Source organism: Belonocnema kinseyi, chromosome 4, assembly GCF_010883055.1.
Source record: "Belonocnema kinseyi isolate 2016_QV_RU_SX_M_011 chromosome 4, B_treatae_v1, whole genome shotgun sequence".
NCBI lineage: Eukaryota > Metazoa > Arthropoda > Insecta > Hymenoptera > Cynipidae > Belonocnema > Belonocnema kinseyi.
Window position 1 is genome coordinate 50,818,467 of NC_046660.1, and position 24,633 is coordinate 50,843,099.

At 29.1% G+C, this 24,633-nt stretch overlaps 2 protein-coding genes across 5 annotated transcripts in view; one reads left to right on the forward strand and one right to left on the reverse strand.

Annotated features, from left to right (window-relative positions):
• The window catches only part of LOC117172088 (Kv channel-interacting protein 2), a 108,491-nt gene that overhangs the window by 54,047 nt on the left and 29,811 nt on the right, over positions 1-24,633 (forward strand). The window lies entirely within an intron of this gene.
• Positions 1-24,633, reverse strand: part of LOC117172087 (dynein regulatory complex subunit 5-like) — a 90,709-nt gene that overhangs the window by 17,762 nt on the left and 48,314 nt on the right. For 2 of the 3 annotated variants that reach the window (XM_033359847.1, XM_033359846.1), the window contains exons 4-9: positions 20,725-20,916; positions 18,392-18,565; positions 15,913-16,051; positions 9,044-9,281; positions 6,085-6,240; positions 5,574-5,688 (exon numbers count right to left, since the gene is read on the reverse strand). In XM_033359847.1, the coding sequence (XP_033215738.1) occupies positions 5,574-5,688; positions 6,085-6,240; positions 9,044-9,281; positions 15,913-16,051; positions 18,392-18,565; positions 20,725-20,916 (1,014 nt within the window). Of the gene's footprint in view, positions 1-5,568; positions 5,689-6,084; positions 6,241-9,043; positions 9,282-15,912; positions 16,052-18,391; positions 18,566-20,724; positions 20,917-24,633 lie in introns of all 3 variants that reach the window. The other variant, XM_033359848.1, reaches the window with a different exon arrangement.

Sequence of the window (24,633 nt, forward strand, 5' to 3'; positions counted from 1 at the left end):
TAAGAAAGATCAATTATAACCGAAAATGGAGATCTTATATTTTCATTTAGAAGAATTTGATTTGAAATTAAAAAACGAACTTGATAAAAAAAAGTTCATTTTCAATCAATCACTTGCATATTCATCATAATAGTTAATTTTTCAGTAAAAAAAAACAGTTTTTTAGGAAACAGAACACGATTTTTTAAATAAAATTGTGAATTTTCAACTGACCAAAACGTTTGTTTCAACAAAATACTTAATTCCTTACATAGAATAGATTAATTTCTAACCAAACAGCATTTTTAACCAAAAAAGTTGATTTTACCATAAAAGAAAAAAAAAGAACAAAAAACGTAAATTAGCAATCCAATGGTTAGATTTTCAAGCCGAGAATACAAGTTCTCTGCAAAACAGTTGAATTTTCAAGAAGAAATTTAATTTTCCAACAATTGTCCCATCAAAAAGATAAATGTTCAACAAAATAGTTAAATTTTCAACAACAAAATTTTTTAGACAAGAAAGAATAAAATTTGAAACAAATTGTTGAATTTTCAAGACAAAAAGACGAATTTTCATTTTGAACGAAAAAGATGAATTCTTAACGAAAAGTTTAATAAATGTCAGACTTTTCAAACGAAAATAATAAACTTTCAAACAAAAGCAGATAGAATTTCTTATTAGGTTCTATTAATTTACTCTACATTTATGAGAAAAATCAAGAAAACGATAGATTGATAGGAATTTCGATAATTTAATAATTAAAGAATAACATTTTAAATAAACGTAGAAGTACCACAGAAAACACAGAAGATAAACTTTACATCGATTTTCGATGAAAGATTCGCTGCAACAAAAATTAACTTTTCAGGAAAAACTTTAACCAAATATTGGTTAAACTTTCTTTTGTTTTTACATGACAACACATGTGTTTTGAAAACGCGAATTTGTTTGAATAAAACTTTATCCCTCTAAAAAATTTCCTGCAACAAATTTTATCATTACTTTATTCTGTGACAGTTTTAATATTTTGAAAATATGAACTTAGAAAACTTGAAATTTGCCTTAGAAAATAAAGGTAATTTTCAATTGCATTCTTTTTGAATTCGGATTTTATTATTATTAAATTTTGTTTATAATTTTATATGATATTTTATGGATTTATTATTAATTTGGGACTTTTAAATTCGGTCCACACATAAGTAACTTTTATAGTAAATTTACTAGATTTTAATTAAAATTGAGAAAGGGTATCTTAAAATTACAATTAAATTCCTAAAGTAGAATAAGTAGAAGTTATCATTTATGGTGAGTACGCTGTTTACGTGAAATGACTTCCTCTTAGCTAGATAGTTTATGTCTGTAATTTTGAGTCGTTCCGTCGGTTCATTCAGTTGAAACCCTAATTAATTATTAGTTTAGGCAGCTGCTGTTAGTCGCTTGCGGTCCAGATGTACCTTTTTTAGAAGTTCATTTACGAGTTATGTGATTGCAGCATCTTGGGGCTATTTTAATGAAAAATTATCTTAAATTTTTATTTTTGTAGAATTTAAATTATATTAAATAATTCTTTTTTTAAATTTATAAAAATTTAATAAAATTTGCATTATTTTTTCTTAACAAGTTAAATCATATTGAGACTGTATTATGTGAGTAAAGTTTAGGTGTAAATCATTTTTTATTTAATATACTTGATTAATCAAATGTGTTTATATTAACTTAACTCAGCTTTTCGTACTATTTATATTGTTAGGACAAATATATACTACATATTTTATATTACAATTAATCAAACTAAAATATTTTGTAATCCCCTGCAATTCTTAGTGGCAGTAATTGCAAATTAGTAAATTGTCTTTTTTAATGTAAATCTTTTGTTGTTCAAAATGAAATTATTTCGGTGATGGTTCGACCATTTTATTAAAAGATCGTTTTTTGTTGTTGAAAATTGATTCGTTGTTACTAAAAATTCATTCCCTTGTTGTTGAAAATTCATCATTTTAGTTAAAAAGTCTTTTTCTTCTTTAATTAACTTTTTTAAAATGCAAATTTTACTATTTCAGTTGATAATTAATTATTTTTGCCCAAAACTCATTTTGTTTTTTTGAAGTTCTACTACTTTTTTGAGAACTAATTTTTTCGTTAAAAATGATTGTTTTAATTTGAAAATGTAACTATTTCATTTTGGACTGAAAATTTGTTCTTTGTTTTTAATTGAAAATTCATCTTTGCGCCCTGGTAAAAAGGGCTGAAAAATGAACTTTTTTTTATTGAAAATGCCTTTTTTTTAAATTCATCTCCTTGGTTAAAAGCGTAATTAGTTTGTTGAAAACTGATTTTTTGTTGAAAAATAAATTTTTTCAACTCAAAATGTAACTATTCAATTTCTGCCTGAAACATGACTTTATTAAATTGAAAATTCAACTAGTTGTGCAAAAGTTCAACCACTCTTTAAAAAATCAATTTTTTAATTTGAAGATTTATCTCTTTTTTATTGAAAATTGATATTTTTAGTTGAAAATTTTTCTCGATTGGTAGAAAACTAATCTTTTTGGTTGAAATTCATATCTTCGGATTAAAAATGGAAATGTTTTACAGAAATATCGTCTTTTGGCCTGGACATTTAACAATTTGCATGCAATTTTTTTTATGTCTTGACTGAAAAATCTTTATTTGTTAAAAAATCGTCTTTTTGTTCAGAAAATTTGAATTCTAGGTTGAAAGTTCAAATATTTTTTTTTAATTGCCTTCTTTATGTGTCATAATTTTAATTGAAAATTCATTAATCTGGTTAAAAAATGGTTTCTTTCGGTTAAGAGTTTACCGACTTTGTTAATATTTATTTTCTTGGTTGCAGATTCACAATTTTAGTTGAAAATTCGACTCTTTGGTTGCAAATGTAACTATTTTGTTGAAAATCCAACTGTTTTTGGTTGAACTTTAATATTTCTTGTTTCAAAATTTGACTATTTGGTGAAAAATTTATTTTTTTGGTTAGAAAATTCTAATATTTGGTTAAAAACTCAACTGGTTTTTTGAAAATTCAACTGTTTCGTTACAAATTTATCTATTTTAACAAAAAATTCGACCTTCTGTATTTAAAGTTTACCTTATTTGTTAAGAATTAAATTGTCTTTCCATAAATATAATTATTTTTTTGAAAATGCAACTGTTGTTGGTTGAAGTTAAATATTTTTTCTTCAAAATTCGATCATTGGGTTGAAACTTCATCTTTTTAAATTGAAAATTCAACAATTTGTTTTAAAAATCATCTATTACGTGAAAAATGTAATTTATTTAATTGAAAATTAAATTGTATTCAGCTCAACATGAGATATCTGACTGAAAAATTCAACAATTCTAATAAAGAAGACCATTACACACGGAATTGAACGCACTTTGAGTATCTCAACATCTACAAGTTATTGGATTTGAAAAAATGCCATACAATTGTTATTAAAGTTTAAAAAATTAGAAGGTTCGGTATATTTTGGATTTTTCATTAATTTTGAACATCAAAACTAATGTTCCCGATTTTATGGAGAAAGAGGTCATCGACTTTGTATTCGGAAACAGGCAAAGAGAGAGCAATGAATCTCAAAACTGGCTGCAATCCAACCTTTTGTCATACTTTTTGCTCAAACGTATGTGCCCGCTGAGCTTACTCTACACCTCCCAGAATCAATCATTATTCAAAGCTTTAATTCCTAAAAGTACCATTTCCTTTTAAACCAGAAAAATCCATTAAAATTAAAACCATAATAAATATAAAAAAACCTCCATCATGCAAATGACTTTAAAATTTTTTGACTCGCCACCGTTACGTAACATTTTTTTATTGTGTTTTAAAACATAATAAACATTTCCTAAAAAAAATAAAAGAAGGTCTTTAAAGATGAAGTATAATCCAGAATTAATAATCATATAGCATATCAATTTCAAATAAGTATTTATTTGTTAAAGGTCTTTATACACGTGAATTCAAGTTGAAATTAAATTTTGAGAATTGAGAACAAGAAAATGAATATTATCAGTTTGTTTTTAAATTTCTATAAGTATAATTTAAATTGGTTCCATGAGGAAATTAAAAAAACATTTTGGAATATTTCCGATATGCCAAAAAATAATCTAGAAGATTTTCAAAAATTTTTTTATATAATAGGCTTTTACAAAATATTAGGAAAAATTCGAGTCTTTCTAAAATATGTTTAGGACTAATCCCCGAATTTTAAATTAAAATTAAAATTTTTAATTTTCACACGAATATTAAGAAAATTATTTATTTTTACTCAAGTCAGACCTTCTAACCCTCCTAATATGAAAGAATTATTCAAATTTTCCCTGATTTTTTTTAGACTCTACAAAGTTAAGACAATTGCCTTAAAATCTTTTATATTCTTCTTTGAAAATGTTTTAATCTGTTGACATGTTTTCAAATATTTTTAATTATTCTCTTAAATTTAACTTTTGGGAATAAAAAATTATTTAAATTATTTCTAGGAACCTTTAATTTTTTTTCATCGTCGTGAAACCTTATAAGATTCGTTAAAAAAATTTTTAATTCTTTAAACAATTTCAGAATCTAAAAATTTAAGATATTTTTAAGAATAAATAAAACTTTTCTTATTTTATGAATATATTTTTATTTTATTCAAGCTTCAATTATAAAAGTTTAAATTTTTTATTTCGAAGACAGTAAAAAACGTTTGCGAACCAGAAAATGACCGGGAATTTATTTCCCCAATTAAAACGACCACCCTGAATACTTTTACAGATTAATCAAAAAAGTTTTCATGCAAATGCAATTAGTTTAAAATTTCGGGTTTTCGCCCTATACTGCATGAGAAAAAAATCAAAATGAAATCAGAAAAGTTTCCAAGCTCTGTTTCAGTTTCCTCTAGTTATTCAGAAACCACAGAGGTCTAGACGTGTTATAGAAGTCCCACGTACAGCGATTCATAATGTATGAGCTTTTGAAAGTTCAGCCAAGTAATTCAAGCGAAGCGCCTCGAAAACATGCAGCTTGCCACTAAGTCAAAAGTGAATGCAAGACAGCATGAAAATTGTCGAGAAGTAGAGTAGCAAACTACTTTTTTTCTGTTATGATCCTCTTTTCGGAAGTCCAAAAAGGTCATAGGATATTCTCAAATCGCAAGAACCACTTGAAAATAAGAAGAGCCACTTGAAATAAAATCACTAAAATTTAAAAGATGATTTCCTTATCTCGAATGGAAACAATTTTGAAAGTTATAATACAATATTCCTGTAATTGATATATTACCGACAGCGAGACCATTCCACAACTTAAGTGGTTTGTGTCTGTGCTAAGTTTCTAGAAGGTTCTACACTGCGGATGATTTTCTTTTCATTTGTTATTTACACAATAAATAAGATAATAACTAACCTTGCAATTGATTACGCAAATTCGTCACTAAAAATTGCGCAACATCATTTAATAATGTTATCGGTAACCTTCGAGAACCCTCTAGAAACTTAGCATAGACACGAACTAATTGAAATGTGGAATGGTCTCGATTTCAGTGACATGTCGTTAACAGTTAATTCATAAAAATACTATAAAACACCAACCTCACCTGAGAATAGTTTCTCTTATGGAATTTTCGGATTCTTTGTTGAAGTTACATAAACGTGAATCGAACGCCACTATCTGGGGGCAGAGCTTCAAGTTCCTCTCGAAAGCCTCGCCAGCTAATTAAAAATGTAAATCATTTTTAATTTCTAATAATGATTCAATTTGAGATTTAAGTTTGTATCATTATTTATAGAACAAGCTCTTGTAAGTTCAGAGTGAAGGATGATAGCAAGACATTATTATAGAAGTAGATAGGCAGGGGCGTTTCTGGACCACGAAACATACCTCAATGACTTTAAGAAGAACCTGCAGCTGAAATGGTTCTTCTTCATGCTAAGTTTCTAGATTATTCCTAAAATTTAGCACGGACACAAACCACTTGATTTGCAGAATGTTCTGAAAGTCGGTAAAGTATGTTTTGGACACCAGAATTCCTGTCTACTAATAGGAACTTCAAATTCAAAGGAAAATTCTCCACAATGGTGGTATTGTTGTAGAAATGTGAGACTCACCGATAGATCCAAAGTCATTATTAGATACATCAAGTTCTAGGGTGGAACATTTCAAATGGCCCGAAGCGATGATGTCCGACATTCCTATACCAGTTTCTGGGCCAAGTCCACACCCACTGATATTCAGTACTTCCAAACGAGCGTGTCTGAGCAAAACTATGCAAACTCTAATTAGCCAAAGTCTGGTATATCACGAATTTGTTATAAAAATCTTGAAATTCATTCAAATTTCAAACTCTTATGGTGTAAAAGTCTAAATTGCTTCAATTTGGATAAGTAGAAATTTAGCAACTTTCGGTTTAGAACTGTATTTTATAAATATTCAGAATCATCCTTTGAATACCATATTATTATATCATTGCTTAATTATTTATCTGCCACAATGTAATTTCTCCTATATTTCCATTTATTGCAAATAAACGTAAATTTCCCGAAACGGGGATTCCGCGATAATCCTTTATGTGCCTGGATTCCGAGCACATGTGCACCGGAACTAAAATAATTAACATTCCTGCTCCCAGTTTCTATACATGTACCTACAAAATTTTATGCGCCGAGCAAGTTATGTAAAATTTAAGTTGAAGGAAAGACTGATCCTTTGTGGTTACTCGCGGGTCAAGCTCCAAATCCTGTGGTCGTTTTGGGGCTTTATAATGAAATAAATATGTTTTCCCTTAGAGAATTATAAGGTCTTTTATCCTCTTTCAAAATGTCTCGTATTTTAAACAGTTTACTAAATTAAAGGAAGTGCATTATGAAGATGAGTTGCGAAGGATAGCCTTCGGACTCATCACACTATTGACATTATTTAACACTTTTTTTTAGCGATGACACTATTTTGCTACTATTGCAACAACAACAAATAATACTAAAGACACTATTTTCTCACAATTGTTTCCTCTAATGCTACTATTTCTTTACTTTTCTTCGAAAAATATTTTCGAACGATTTCGATGACTCAACGAATCACAACAGTTTGAAACACATACTTATTTTGTTAGGGTCAAAACTTTTGGACCCCTTCCCCCTCTATCTTACGTCATTTGTTTAAACTAAATATTTTTGTGAATTTATTTAGCGTTTATGCAAAAATAACGTGAGAAGTTCGCAGGGGGGGGGGGGCAAATTTTACTATTCCTAATTAATGAAGACAATAGCTTAACTTTAACCAAAAGCTTTTTAACTAAAAAGTTTCATTTTAATCAAAACGATGAGCTTTCTACAAAACAATTGAATTTTAAACTGAAAAGATGAATTTTCAACATAGCAGATTAATTTTCGAGCAAAAAAGATCAATTTAAAAAAAATTAAAGAAATAGTTGAATTTTTAACCACGAAGATTAATTTTCTACCGAAAAAGACAAATTTTGAACTAAACATCTTAAATATTGAATTTGATGATAGTCCATTTAATAGCTGATACTTTAATAAAAAAATATTTAATTTATAATTTAATTTATATTTTATAATAAAGAAAAGGATTCAAGCAAAATGCTTGAGTCCAAATCTGAAATAGTGTCATTTTCAACAAAACAGTTGCAGTTTTAACTAAAAATTGATATGGTACTAAAAAAAAGGTGAATAAAAAAATGCAGGAATTTTCAACCAAATAGTTAAATTTGTTAACAAATTATTGAATTTTCGACCCAAAATATAAATTTTGCATAAAACTGTTGAATTTTCATCCCGAAAATATGAATGTTCAACAAAATAGTTAAATTTTCAGTTGCAAAATTAATTTTTAACAACAATAACCTAATTTTGAACTGAAATTTCAATTCTCTGGCCAAAAAAGTTAAATGTTAAGAAAGTAGTTTAACTTTCAAACAATTAGCTTAATTTTCCACAGGAAAGATTTTAATTTAGATTAAAAAACATTTTAATTTAACCAAATTATAATGAATCTTTAACTCATACAAAATAATTTTAAAACAAGTAGTTCTATTTTCAACTAAAAAATTTATATTCTTTTCAGAAAGACAAATTTAAAAAAAAATAGTTTAGCTTTCAACCAAGGAATTAAATTTTGAAATTAAAAAAGTTCAATATTTAACGACAAATTAAATAGTCAAATTTTCATTAAAAAATTAATTTTTATTAAAAAAGGTAATTTTTCACCAAAAAGTTTAATTTTCGGCCAAATTGTTGAATTTTTAAGTCAAAAGGATAAATTTGTTTACAAAGTAATTGAATATTAAACCCCAGTATATGAATTCTCAACAAAAAAATTCATTTTCAAGAAAATAGTTAAGTCCTCAATCGAAGCAGATTAGTTTTTAACCTGGAATTTACATTTTTAACCAAAAAAGGTGAAATTTATACAGAAAGAGATGAGTTTTTCAAACAAAAAAGATGCATGTTCAACAAAATAGGTGAGTTTTCAACAATAACATTCTTTAGTCAAGAAAGACAAAAAATGTAATTTTCAACCCATCAAGCCAAATTTTCAAAAAATCAGTTTCATTTTCAACCATGAATTGTGACTTTTTAACAAAATTGTTGAATTTTAAACAAAATATTTTAATTCGGAACCAATTTGTAAGATTTTTAATTAAAGAAATAAAATTCTTAATAAAAAGTTCATAAATAGAAGTTTCAAACGAAAACAATTAACTTTCAACTAAAAATAGTTACATAGCTGTTTTCTTTGGTTTCTATTGATTCAGTTTTCAAATAAGTAGAGCAGATTTTCAACGCACGCTTTTTTATTTCGGACCATAAACTTTATAATTCCAAATACTCGTAAGGTTAATACTTTAAAAATGGTATAGCACTACTTTGACACTATTTTTATTAAATTTGTGACACTATTTACACTATTTTTATTTTTGAAGTGAGTCCGAGGCCTGGAGGGAACATTAATTTAATTTATTTTTTCAGATTATTTATAATTCATGTCTCGTGAAATTGTACTAAACTTACAATTAGTATGTAAATTTATTGTTAAGTATGAACCTACGTGCGCAAACATGAACTCCTCCTGCTTCCTGGAGAGGATTTAGTCGCAAATTCAAATGTTTTAGAGGTACAGAATGGTCTTGCAGTAAGCCATGAATAATGCCTGCTATACCCTCGGGTCCAATCTTATTGTTCGCCAAATGCAAGACATTAAGGCGCCTGTGTATTGTCAGAAAACAACCTACAGCTTGGGCACCCCTATTTCCCAATTTGCAATGTGAAAAGTCTATTTCTCGTATCTGGAATTAAAAAAAAAATTATAATAAAATATTAAATAATATCGATTACTGACGTAGTGGGTTCAAATCCAGAGGGAGGCGGATTTTTTCTCGATTCTCGGGATATTGGAACAGTAATTGACACTATTTAATATTTGAACATCCAGAATTAATTAATACCCTGCTGGTCAGCAAAATAACCTCATTTGCTTAAAAAATATTATTATTATCGCCAAAGTTAAATTTGGCTGCCGACTGGACCTGGAAATCATGCAATTTTCATCAATTCAAATTTTCGAATTTCTATCGGAAACAACGAAAGATACAAAAAAATTAGGCGCGCCTACAAAGAAGGGTTTCCGTAGCCTATTATGAAGTGAATTAAGTCGTTCAAATCTCTCCTTTCCACTATATTCCCTTTCCCTACTTCCACTAGATTCCCCTATTTCCCCTACCCACACTTCTCTCTTCAATCCCCACCTACCTCAACTTTTTCCATCCCTTCCTTTCCTACTTTCCTTCTCCAGACCCCACTTCCGTTGCCCTACTCATCATAGGTTCTAATCATTTTCCCTTCTCTCTCTCTCTCTCTTACGTCTTTTATTTCACCTACCTAATGCCCACTCACTTCCCCTACTGCCCCCTCATTTTCCTAAATGTCATCTACTGCAACGTCACTTCAACCTCCCCTCACTGCCTGTATGTTCTCTATTCGCCCCACTATCCCCCTCTCCTAATTTCTTCTCAATTCTCCTTTCTTTTCCATTTTCGCTCATTTCTTCTGCTTACCGTCTCATTGCCCTACACTTTCGCTACATTTTCTTCCCTTAGTTTTCCTTATTTCACCTAGTTCCCATCACTTAATTCCCCTACTTTTTCTCCTTTTATTACACCTCAATCCCCCCCTTGCCCCATTTCCCCTCACTTTCCGAACCCTCATTTCCTCTCATTGCAACTACTTCCCCACCTATGGTTTTCCTCGCTCGTTATTTTCCTCTCATTTTTCCTACTACTATTCCCCTCACTTCCCCTACTTTATCTTCTTTCCCTTCCCTTTTTCCTTTTTCCTTCCCACATTTTCTCTAATTTTTCCTACTTTCTCTCGCCCCATTTCCTCTAATCCTCATTTACCCCACGTATTTGAGTATACGTAGTTACCCCAGGGGGGGGGGGGTCAAACAGATCCGGCCCGTTTTCTTAGGCTTGTATCTCAGGGATAAATGGGTCAATTAAAGTCAATTTGTTTTACTAGAAAGATTTTTTGTACTTTAAAAGGTAATGCCGAAGAAAATTGTAAAACAAAAATGTTGAAAGTTGTATCATATTTTTTAAAAATGTGATTGCAAAATCTTGGAATATTTTTTGTTTTTTAAAATTATGTAGTTCTGAGTTAAATAAAGATGAAAATATTTATATAAAAGGATTTTGAATGCTCAAGAGTCACACTTCTAGATGATATAAATGACATTATCATCGGTTCCAAATAGTATAACTATTTTATTATGTGAATATTGCCAAAAAATTGAAAAACGTCTGAAAGCATTACTTGACACAAAATCTTACTGTATGTATAAAATGCGGTGAAAATTAAAAAAATAAAATAAAATGCATTAAAAAACGGTTAATTTATTGAATTTTCGGAAATGAAATTCTTATTTTATTGTGCGCAATATTGGCACAGTTTCGCTGTATATTCATGGTACATGACTCTTTACAATCCATACTTTTGGCGCACTTCGAGTGCGATAAGGCGTCTACATTTTTGTTTCTAGAAAATAAGAAAAATATTGATTTTTTAAATTAAAATGTCTATAAAATAAGAATAATAATTTTTTATCTAAAAATTCATTTGCGAATTCATATTATTATTTTTTTCACTAATATGAGAAAAATATTTACTTTTTTTCAAATTTTTATAAAGCAAGAGAAATATTAAATTTTAGATTTAAAAACTCAGTTGCCGGAGAGAAATATACAGAAAATGCGCCGTTTTCAAAAATCCTCTGGGTCATTTTGACCCCCGTGGGCCAACTGTGGACTAATTTTCCTTACATCTCCCTTATTTCTCGTCAAATTAAAAATATTATATAAAAATAAAAATAATACATAAATAATCAAGACATATTGAAATATTAAAATATTTGTGATTTTTTAAACAAATATCAAAATTTAAATATGAGAACTTTGAAGAAAACATTTTTTTCCCAAATCATAAAAATGCGTTTTGCCTAATTTTCTCAACAACGAAAAAAAAACATAATTAATTACTGAGATTTGTTGCGACTAAAGGTGTAGAAACTGCTTGATTTGAAATGGATTCGATCAATTTTTAATGTATAACATTTCCAAACCTTAAAATTATTTAATCGGTAATAACTAATTCTAAGAATAGTTTAGTTTTGAAGACCTCACATCTAAAACATTTTTATCTGGAAGTTTTATTTCGAACCCTTATTTCTCGCTTTTTTTAAATTAAAAAATACAGTTTTAAATACCTGGTAAATTTCCAATAAAAAGTTGTTCAGTCATGAACAACTTTTTATATTTTGAAGAATATAATACGAAAGGGACGCTTCCATTATTAGCATTAGACTTTATTACCTACAAAATTTTAATCATTACGATTTTATTCTTTATTTTCGTTTACGACAAAATCGGCTTAGGTTTAAGATGATTTTGGAAACTTTTATCTATTTAATCCGTCTAGTATAAGAGGTGTCTAATTTTTGTGATTTTTAATAGTACACTTTAGGTGTCCAAATAACACGGAGCCTTAGATTTTGAGCATCATCCTCAGGTGGCTTTCCCCAGGATTGTTCACTTAGTCTCCTTGCGACTTTTATATTTTTCATTTGAAATCTATGCCAATTCCTTTTTTTTTAATTCCAAAAATTAGAATTGATATCCAACAAACGTTTGAAATTTAATAATTTTGAGATACAACATTTTCCACATCGAATCATTTAATTATAAAACTTTTGTATTAATCAAAGTATCTAAACGTGAATTGTTTAAATGTAACTAGTTCTTGATCGTGAAACAGGAAATTGTTTAATTGAAAATTTCAAAATGTCAGTTTAAAAGTTTAGCTGTTTTAGTTTTTTAAATTTCACAATGTCGAATTTTACGCATTTTATACTGACAATTCTTTACAATTTTAACTACATATTCCATTTTTAAGGCTTCGAGTGCATAAATACTCGATTTGAATGTAACTGAAGTTTGCAGCGTTTAAAACCGAGAAGAAAATAGTTTGGTTAAATTACTGAAATAAAATTCTTAGCAATAAAATGAACTAATAAATTATTTTAGACGGTAATTGCGCTATTACAACTGAATTTCATCCACCCAATTTATAATTTTCCCCTAAATTATTGGTTCTCGGATTCTATTCCACTTCAGAAAAAAAGTTACATACCAATTAATTGTATTCAATATCAGGAAATATCATAACGTTTTATCCTAACATCCCTAACGAAAGGCTGCCATATTTAAAATGTTTACAAATTCGAAATATTTTCTAAACGCTTGATCCTTGTATTTTATTTTACAAATTACTCGGGTTTAATGTCAGGCAAGAGAAAAAACAGGCTCATTGTAATTCCCCTATCAAAAACCTTCGTTTTATCTGTGGATCAATTAGTCTTTCGGTAGGAGTGAAACTTTTGTTTTTGTTGTCCGACATCAAATACAAGTAATCTGTCACAAAACTCAAGCTTTTAGACGAAAATTAGAATTCTTCTATTTTCAAAAAATTTTGTTTACTCATGAAATTTTCTTAAATGGCAGTCTTCCAATTAGTATACTAGATTAAAACTTGTTTCTGTTGGTTGACATCAACCACAAGTAGGTTGTGAAATAAAAACAAAAAACAGAATGTTTTTGAGAAAAGTTATTTTTTATGTGTAGCGCTTCTTTTTTAATTTAATAATTTCTTTTTTAATAGTAATCTTCTTGTCCCGATATTGGGATGAAACTTGTGTTTTTATTGCCGTAATCAATCTTAGGGTAGGGATATTATATGATAACTTTTTTGTCTTTTTCCGACGGCAATATCACCGCATGAAAAGCTAATTTTTCCTCACTTCCCTTCCTTTATTTCCTCTACCTCGCCTCCCCTTATTTCTCCTCGCTCTTCTTCCCTTTATTTCCCAAAATTCCCCTATTCTTATTTCTCCTCACTCCACTTCCCCTTTTTCCCAATCCTCATTTCTTATCACTTTCTCGAATTTACTTATGCTGCCCCTCACGCAGTTCCCATATTTGCCCTCTCATTATTTCCCCGACTTCCCTTGTCCTCATTTCCCTTACTTCCCCTCATATAATTTCCCCTCACTTCTTCTACTTCCCCACATCTCACTTTTTCTCCCCGTGCTTCTCCTACCTCCCCTCTCTTTTGTTTTTCTTACTTCCCCTGCCCTTATTTCTCCTAGCTGCACCCCCTTAATTTCCCCTATCTCCCTCCCCTTATTTATTATACTTATAACCCCTCGTTTCCTCTAATTTCCTTTCCTTCCATTATTTCCCTTAATTCCCTCCTCTTATTTCATCTCACTTCCCCATCTCTAATTTCACAGGAACATCCCTACTTCTTCATCCATATTTTTGTACCGCCTTTTTTTCTTTCCCTCTCCTATTTTCTCGTACTTTCCCTTCCTCATATCGCCCATCACTTTCCGTGCTTCCCCTACCCTCATATCCCCATCACTTCTTCCCTTTTTAAAGATTCTACGAAGGAAGGACGAACGAATACGCTACCGAAACTATAAGGATTTCTTTCCAAGGTTGCGACACCCTAAATAGTACATTATAAATTTGTAACCCTCTATAGAGGGAAGGTTTTTTGCTTTTAAGGGCAGTAATCTGAAAAAATTAAAATAAAAGTTATTTATGATACAAGGATCTTAAATGGCTCTGGTTTGGCGGGGTGTAAAAGTTGCAGTATGATTCGGTGTCGAGGCGAAGACGTAACGAGTCGAGTTCTGCAATTCACACGAGGCAAAGTGCCACTCATGGGCTGAGCATCGCACATTACTTTTTAACACCCCAGTCGATCATAAGTGCAAATAGGTTGCATAGAGTCCTGATCTAAAAACACGAGAAGGAATCCAATCCAATCGAATGCGATCCACTCAACTTCAATCCAATTCATATCAATCGAATCCAAGTCATTCCAATCCAATTTATTCCAAGCCTATGCCATCCAATGCATTCCAATACAATGCAATTAATTCCAATCAAATATAATTAATTCCAATTCAATTGACTCCATGCATTCCAATGCAATCCAATCCAATTAACTCCAATCAAATCCAATCCACTCTAATGCGATCGAATTCAATCCACCCCAATCCCATTCATTCCAATCCAACCCACTCCAATCTATTCCAATACAATCAAATCTAATGTATTTTAATCAAGTCTAATCCATGCCAATTCAATCCACTCTAATATAATTTAATATAATCCAACCAAATTCAGTCCACTCTAATCCAATTCAATCTAATTTAACCAAATGTAATTCACTCTAATCCAATTCAATCTTATCCAACCAAATTCAATCCAATCCAATTCACTACAATCTAATCAAATTAATTCCAATCCAATTGAATCCAATCCAATTAAATCGAATCCAATTAAATCCATTATATGTAAAATTCCATCTGCCTATTCACTCTGATCCAATTCAATCTAATCCAACCAAGTTCAATCCACTCTAATTCAATTCAATCTAATCTAACCAAATTTAATCCGCTCTAATGCAATTCAATCTTATCCAAGCAAATTCAATTCAATTCATTACACTCCAATGAAATCGATTCCAATTAAATCAATTCCAATTAATTCCAATCCAATTGAATCCAATCCAATTAAATCCAATTCATTCCATAAGCCAATCAGAGCTGAGTCTCAGTTACTTTATAGTATGCTGTACCCTGAGTAAAAATTTCACGGCGTACCATAAAAAGTAATATTTTATTTATCGTTTGCAGTATCTAAAATTGCACTTATGATGGCGGTGCGACAAAAATATATTTTTATTCATTTCTCCTTAGTAGCATGTAAAGGCCTTGAACAACTGGTTATTGTTTAAAAATCTATAACAAAATGTTAAACTCATTTTTGGACAAAATGAACGAAAATAGTGGTCATATATTTTTTTCAAAATTTGTATCTATATATAGATATATTTTTTTGGACATTAAAAAAAAATTCTTGAACCAAAAGAACAGTTTTCTTTAATATACATGACAATTTGTTTGAATCAAAGAAATTGTTATTGATTCAACAAAATTTTTTATTGAATCAAACACATACTCCATCTACCAAAATATTTGGTTAGAATAACCAAAATATTTGGTTAGAATAACCAAAACGTTTGGTTGAAGCAACTAAAAAATTTAATTAGAACAACCAAAAATTTAGTTAAAACAACCAAAGGTTTTTCATCTATGATAGTATCCATATTCTATGGCTAAACCAACAAGTTTGGTTCATTTAACCAAATATTTTTCTGAGTGAAATATAGTGATTTCGTGACTAGTTCATAAACTAACATCGTCATTATAATATTGATTTTTGTATCCTATTTGTGCAAAGCGAACTTAATCCAACTGCGACTAAATGACGCTTTTCTGCAGTCGGCACTCACGCTATTATTCACGGCCACTCCTTGAAGCAAGGCTGCTACTCGCGGCTGGTCCAAATTGCTTTTTGTCAGGACGAGTTTCCTCAAATGTAGACAATCCTTGATACCATGGCCAAGATTCAGACAATCCTTCACTGAAAATCTTAATATGACCTCAATTTCAATTTTTTTAATAACAGCCCGAAAAGAGTTCGGCAACTTAAATTGCGAAAAAAATATTTGACAGGTTTTTTAGTTTTTATTTCTTCTTGAAAATTAAAAAATTCAGTCATTTTAATGAAGTATTATTTAAATACCATTTCCGAATAAAATCTGACTAAAAGAAAGGCTTCCAGCATAGAGGTCTAAATAAAAATTTTCCCCTCTTTTTATTTTTTAACCACTGATATGTAAAGGAGAAAACTATAACCAAATTTTATTTTTGAGAGCTTCAATTTAAACCATTCCCGAAAAAATCGGACTAAAAGAAAAGCTTACAGCCTAGGGCTCTATATGTATCCAAATTTGTACCACCTTTCTTATTTGCAAAGCACTCGGCCGGAAATTAGAAAAATCACAGGGCATTTATTTTTTGACCCGGAATTTTACAAACTTGTAGACGAAAAATTTATCCAGTCACTTGAAATATCACAAATTTCATATCGCGTGATGTAATGCTGTTTAGACTCATTTCGATTGCATTTTTTTTTAATTTGAGGTTTTCCAATTATGAAATCATTTAGTTAAACATGTGTCAATTGAAAATCTTTTTTTTTTTTTAATTTTCGGTTTTAGGTTTTCATTTATAAACATACATTTTAAAGTAGAAGAATTTTATAATCGCAGTTTTGAAGAGTGAAACAAATAAGAATTAAAAGCGTTTTAATTTGAAACTTTTTGATTAAAAAACCTTTTGAGTTGATCAACAGTAATTATAAATTTAATAAATGATTTTTCAAATAGAATTTTTTATTTCACAAGGCGATTTGGAATCTGTTCAAAATTGAAGAATTTGCCAATTTTGACATTTAAAATCGTTAAAATTATAGATTACTAAATGTTATAATTGTGAAAGTTACAGTTTTAATCATTATATTTCAACAAATTACAATTTGTTAATAACAGGGTTTAAGTGACTTAAATTTCAAAATTATAAATCAACATGATTTTTATAGAAAAAAAGAATTTTGTTTTTTACATTTCTAAGTTTTAAAAAAGAGAAGAAATTTTGGTATTAATTGTTTTCCGAATTTGGAAAATTTGGTATTTTAATATTTTTTAGTTTGAAATGAGGATATGTTAATTTTTAATTTTGTATGAATAGGCAGAGGGACATTTAATATTTTTAATATTTGTATCGAGTTGGAAATAAGAAAATGTTTGTTTTCAACATTTCATGAATTGGAAGAAGGATAATGTTTTATTTTAAATATTTCTATTGAGTAGGAAGGGAGAACAATTTTGGTATTCAATTTTTTCTGAATTTGAAAAGGCCCTTTTTTGTTTTTTTCTTTTTCAAGGGATTTGAAGGGATGAAATTTTGTTTATTTTTTTCTGAAACGGGAGGCTATTTTTTTATTTTTAACATTTCTATTGAGTTCAAGGGAATAATTTTCTTTTTTCATTTTTTCCCTGAGTTGGAAAAGAGAACTTTTTGATTTTGTACTTTTTTATTCAATTAGAAGAGAGGAAATTTTGTTTTTAATTTTTTTCTGTATTGAAAGTGGACATTTTTGTTATCATGTATTGGATTAGATTTTTTTCTGAATTCAAAAACACTTTTTTTTCCATTTAGAATTTTTATTGAAATAAAGGGGGAAGATTTTATTTTGAATATTTTTCTGAATTAGCAGAGAAATTTTTTTTTCAAGATTCTTGAAATTTGATTCTTTTGGTTTGAGCATTTTTATTGAATTGAAAAGGAATCCTTTTTTATTTTGTAATTTTTTATTAAGTTAGGAAAGAGGAAATTTTGGTTTTCATTTTTTTCTGTATTGAAAGTGTAAAATTTTGTTATCATATAATATTGGACTAAATTTTTTTTCTGAATTCAAAAAGACCTTTTTTCCTGTTTACATTTTTTATGGTGATAAAGGGGGAACATTTTAGTTTCAATATTTTTTCTGTATTAGAAAAGAAACCTTTTTTTATTTTAAAGATTTTTATCAAGTGGTAAGGAGAAAGGCACTTCTATCGTTTTGAAGATTTTTATTGAATTCGTAGGTATTATATTTTGGTTATGAACTTTTTTTTCTGATTTGTAAGAGGCGAATTTTTTTAGTGAAAAGGGAAAGTTTCCACTTTCTTATAAGAGGGATATGTTTTATTTTTATTATTTTTATTAATGTTTTTATGAATTACATTTTTTTAATTGAAAATTTTTAAGAGAGTTCCTATTCAAACTGAAAGATTTTTTGTAAAGAGATTGAGGGCTATAAGGGTTTCCTTGAAACCCTAAAAACTTTTGGGTTTTATTTTAATAAAATTTGTTGTTAATTCTTACTGGAAGTCCCTCCACTCGAATCCATCATTCATGTAAATCATGCCAAAATTGAGAATTAGCTCCGTGAGATTTGGAAGTTTCGGAAGAATTATATTCATCGGAATATGATTGACCGGAAACTCGTCTGCTGTACAGGAATCTTCAGTTTCATCCCCTGACCACTTGAATGGATATCTATGGATCAAAAGTCAAATTTTATTGTATAAAAAATTTAACTTTTATATACTTTCTTAAGACGTCAATTATATGAAATATTCGCTGGCTGGAAGTCGGAAAGTTTTCAAAAAACGAAACAAGATAAACATTTTTTTAAACGAACGAGACCTACAATTTCATTTCCTGAAGTGGCTCCATTTAATTTTGCAGATTCACAAAAATTTTCAGTCATCTAGCACTTTTGGAACACACCCCAATTCGACCAAAAATATTAATTTTTCAAGAAAAATGAAGAATTAAAAATAATAAGACTTCATAAACAAATAACTTATTTTTAATCAAATTTTTGAATACTTAAACCAAAAAAAGCAAGCAACAAGTTCAATTATCTGACAAAATTGTAATTTTTAACTCCAAAAAGACGAACTTTCAACAAAATAGTTATATGGGCAACCAAAGAGATAAATCTGCAACTAAAATAATGAATCACCAATGAAAAAAACAAACATTTTTTAACAAGTATTTGAATTTTAAAAAAATGTATTATTGTTGATATTCCAGCCAAAATATATTTTAATTGTAAATAAAGAAGAGTTGAATTCATCTGACACATACGTATTTTTTTCAAAAAAAAGTTCATTTTTAACCAAATATTTTAATTTTCCACCAAATAATTGAATTTTTTATCCAATTGTGAAATTTTAAATCCAATCAGAAAATTTTGTTACAAAAAAGTTGAATTTTCAAACCTGACATGTGAATTTAAAAAAGAAATAAAATTTTCAAGCAAAAGAAAACTAATGTTTAACAAAATGGTTCAACTTTCAATCAAAAATATGAATCTCCTAACAAGAAATATTTTTCAGGCAAGAAGGAAACCAAATTTCCTTTCAAATTCTTGAACTTTCAAGCCCTAACGGAGATTTTCGTACAAAAAGATGATAGCTTTTAGCCAAGAATGTGAATTTGCAACAAAAAGCTCATTTTTAACCAGAAAAATAAACAAATTTATAAGAAAACAGTGCAATTTCTAAACAGAGAGAGGAGTCTACCAAAAAAGATAAAAAAAGAGATTCTCTCACAAAACGGTGTAATTATTTTCAACCTGAAAATATGAATTTTCAACAGAAAGTTAATATTCAAACAAAAAAAATGCATTTCCTAATAAAATAGTTCAATTGCAATTAAAAAAAACCATTTTCAATAATAATAAGTTTAAAGAATGCGACAAATAAATATGAATCTTGACTCATTTTTTATACTTTTAACATAAGTAACAAAATACGTAAAACGGCATATTATACGAAATTATAGTAGTTTTGGTTGTTATAAGAATAGAACTTTGGAAATCGAAATTATTTTTAAAAAGTAGTTTTTTTTGTAGAAATTTTCTGTTTCATTGAAAACTCATCTTTTTTAACTAAAAATTAAATTATTTAGTTTAAAAAGTATATTTTTTAACTCAAAAATAAATGATTTAGTTCACATTTTCTTTTAGATGAGAATGCATGTATTCTTTTAAAAATTCATTTTTTAGATGGAAAATTAATATTCTTAGTCGAAGATTCATATTTTTAGTTGAAATTTTAATCTGAACATTTTTGGAGCAATATTTTAGAATCGTCCCATCGAGTTCTTCTAGAGGTCAAATTTTTAATAACTTGACTTATGCTTTGAAATAATCGAGAAACGTTTTCCCTTTAAAAAAAAGCTTTTCGAGGATTACTTCAGCATTTATGAATTTCAAACCACACCTTTGGATTCTTCTCCGAAATTTCTAAGTGTGTTTCTTTTTGTGCTAAGTTTGCTTATAACAATTTCAGAACGAATCCAAAGTTGTTCTCGGGTCTTTGATCAGACGCTGAGTTTGTTTATGAGTAATTACAAAAGTTTCAATTCCATAGATATAGAAGACGTCAGGGTCGTGAAAGTTTTCAATTTCTTGGCATTGAATTGGGGTATATTCTAGAAGTATTAGCAGCGTTAAACTTTTTTGAACATCTATCGACATTACATGAAGCCATTTTAAGCGATACAATTTTAGGAATAAGAAAAATGTATACACTTACAAAAATGTTTCGTAAAAAACGCAGCATTAAAAAAGTCAACTTTGCACAATTTCGCCAGATTGGAATATTACATAACACACTAGTCGGAATAAAAAAGTTTATATTTACTTAGTGGGAACGAGAGCTCGGATTCTAAGCGTGTAAATAAAATCGCGTAGGAGTCCTATGGTTTCTTCGCAGGTTTCTTGCTGAGGTTCAAAATAGGTGGCATCTAAAGATTCCAGATATTCCGCAAAATGTCTTTCACAATAAAGCTGACGCCAGGAATTCCCATGCTCGACAAGATTGTTGAATTCCCACCTAAAATTGTTCTTTAATTTAACTCTTTCCTATTTTCTTCTCAAGGAAAAATTTTGTTATCAAAATATAAAATTAGTCAAAGTAGGCCCCTCACTTCACTCTTCGCCCCCCCCCTCCCATCATAACTTTTATGTCTTACACTTCCCCTTCCCCTTACTTTCCCACCCCTCACTTTCCCAGTCATCACTACCTCTCCCCTACTCACCCTAACTTCTAACCAATTTTCCTACTTCCCGTAATTGACTATCACTTCCCTTACTTCATCTTCCTTAAATTTTCTACCCTTATTTTACTCCCTTCAGTTCCCCCACTTCCCCTGCTTCTCCTTTCTTCATTCTCCATCACATCCACTACCTTCCCTCGGCACATCTATCCTTACTTCCCCTACTGTCCCCTCACTTCCCCTACCCTAAATTCCCCTAATTCACCTACTTCTTTCCTTATTTCCCCTACCTCCTCTCTCCTAATTTCCCTTCACTTCCCCTTTTCAAACTTCTCCTTTCTCCTGTTATCTCATTTCCCCTGTCCAAGTTTCCCCTCTATTCTCCTTCTACCTCATTCTCCCTCACGTTGCTTCTTTGGAAAAAGATACAACAAATGGACAGACACCCTAATCAAACTATGAGTATTTCGGCCTGGGGCTGCGAGATTTAAAAAAGGAAGATTAATACAACATTTTTGTATTCCATAGCATCTATTATCTAAAATAATAAAAAAGAAAAGTAAGGAAAATTTTTTCATAATTAATTAAAACTCTTATCATTACTTTAAAATTGATATGTAATATTTTTATACAATATGTAGATAATCAGAGCGTAGCATTTTCATTAAAAAATACGATTTTTCCGTGGAAAACACCAACATAACCTAAAGTTGCTCAAGACTGTAATTTTAATTTTTGAATTCAAATGATTTTCGTTTAAAATAATATTGCAGGCAAAAAAGTCTATCATTACATAACAAAATATTGCTCAAGATAAAAAATCTTCTGTTAAAGCTCATATTTTTGTGTAAATTGATTCAATTGATTTCCGATGCAAAATATTAACATAACCTAAAATTGTTCCAAAAAGTTCCTTCGAAAAACACTAATATAATCTAAAGTTGTTAAAAATTGTAAGCTTAATTTTTTAGCTCAAATGACTTATTTAAAATAATATCTTTAGGGAAAACGCTAACATTACATAACAAAAAATTGTTTAAGATTATAAATCTTCTTTTAAAACTAATATTTATTGTTTAAAATAATCAATTCCCAATAAAAAAATCTGTCCGCTTCGCGGGCACACTCTCATCGCGCGCTAGGCGCGCGGCTCGCTTCGCTCGCAAGTTTGAGCGCGCCTACGGCGCGCGACGGTTGAATCTCGCGCTTCGCGCTCGATAATAGGTTACCTCGCGCTTTGCGCTCGAACATAATTACACCTCGCGCTTCGCGCTCGGATATTTATTCTTTGCATTTGAAATGCTTGAAAAAAACTTTATCAAAAAGATCTCTTTTAGATGGCAGTATTACATGCGTCTTCATATTTTGAATTGTCTACTTAATTAATTATAGTCAAAGATTAAGTTTCTCAAAGCTCTGTAGGCTTTGAGGTACACATTCTCATCGTGACACTCGCGCTGCGCGCTCGTTTCCCGACAGACATTTGTAAACAGGTTTTTTTGGATTTTTTTCTCGTAACTTTCGTTGTTTTTCCACACATTTTTTTTTATTTTATTTTTTTTCAACGTTATTTTTCACGAATAAAACAAAAATTACGTGTCCTATCCAGAGGTGATTCTTAACGAAGTTGTAGATCTTTTTCGTGATAACCATTTTTGTTAATTCATCTTTTTTCATGTCCTACATAGTTTGACCACAAAATGGAATTTTTTATTTTCCATTTTTTTTGTGCAATCAAAATTTGAAATTTCGATTTTTGAAGAAAACCCAAAGATTGGTTATGATAATCTTGTAGGGCTTTCGAAAAGAAATAATTTTCTTTTCTTGACTTTTTTTCATATCGTGCGTTTTTCGGCTTCAAATTTTGATTTTCGGTTGATTAAAAAAATTTTGGAAATGCTATAACTCTGAGAATTTTCTTTTTATCGAAAAAAGTCATTAGGATAAATTGTTTGTTCTTTTTAATACTATAAATATACGTACATAGAATTTTCAAATTCAGAAAAAAGTGGTCTCAAAAATTTTCAAAATGCTCTCACTTTTTGAATTTTTATTCAAAAAAGCTGGTTCACGAACTCATTCTTTCTTTTAGGACCTTAAAAAAGTGTTGCAAAGATGAATTTGATTCGTTCATTTTTTCGAGAGTTATCGTGTTTACGGACGGACGGCCGGACGGAAAGACAGACAGACGCTATCGTAAAAACCTGATTTTCGGATTCAGGGGGTCTCGAAACGTGGAGATCCGTTGAAAAAGTGTGATGTCAAATTTCCGACAATTCTAATACTTTCTCAATCAGAAATGATGAGAATGTAAAAATATTAAAATAACCAAAAATTGTTTCAAAATTGTAAGTATTCGTAGAAATGTGTACCGAATCCCGACGAAGGACGCTAAACCTAAAGTTATTCAAAATTGTAAATTTAATTTTTGAATTCAAACTATATTTCTTTAAAATGATATTTCCGGTGAAAAACGCTAATATTACATAACAGAATACTGTTTAAGAATATAAATCTTTTAGTAAAGCTAATTCTTTTTGTTTAATATACTGGATTTACGCTGCAAAATATTAACATAACCTAAAATTATCCCAAAATTATAAATCTTATTTCAAATCTATACAAAGTTGCGACCAAAAACACCAACATAACCTAAATATGTTTAAAATTGCAAGCTTAATTATTGAATTCAAATAATTTATTTTTTAAATTATATTTCCAGTGAAACAATTAAAAATTACGTAACAAAATATTATTGAAGACCATGAATCTTCTTTTAAAACTCATATTTATTTTTTTAGATAAGCGATTTCCGATGAAAAATATTAACATAACCTAAAATTGGTCCAAAATTGTACATCTTCTTTCAATGTATATACTGAGTTCCAGTCAAAAACGCGAAGGTGAGCTAAAATTGTTTCAAAAATTGTATTATCTTTTAAATTCAATAATTGTTTACTGTAAGTACCGATTTTAGGTATAAAACGTAAACAAAACCCAACATTTCGAATTTAATTATTCTGAATTATAATCTGAAGTTTTCTGACTTTTTAAATTAAAAATAACCATTTTTGACGAAAAATGCTATCATAACATAACAAAAAATTGTTTAAAATCTTATGTCTTTTTTGAAAAATTATTATTGTTTGAAATTACCTTTTCTTGTTGAAAAACGTTAACATAAACTTAAACTGTTCTAAACTTGTAAATTTTCTAAAAAATCGATATCGATTTTTCCAGTGAAATCGTTATTTTTAACCACAGTTGTACCAAATTATTTTTATCTTTTTTTTAATCTAATGATTTTTTACTAAAAATATCGATTTCCGATGCGAAACGCAAACTTTCTTTCTTCTTCGAAATCTCACATAACAATAACATAACTATAATGATCATTGTTTTAAATTATTATAAAAAACAAAAAACGTGAATAGTTGAAAAATGGTTTTAATACTTTTTTGTTTAAATTAATCGATTTCCTGTGGAAAACGCTCACCTAAATTAAACCTGTTGAAAATTATAGTAATATTAATAGTATTTATTTTAAAAAGCCC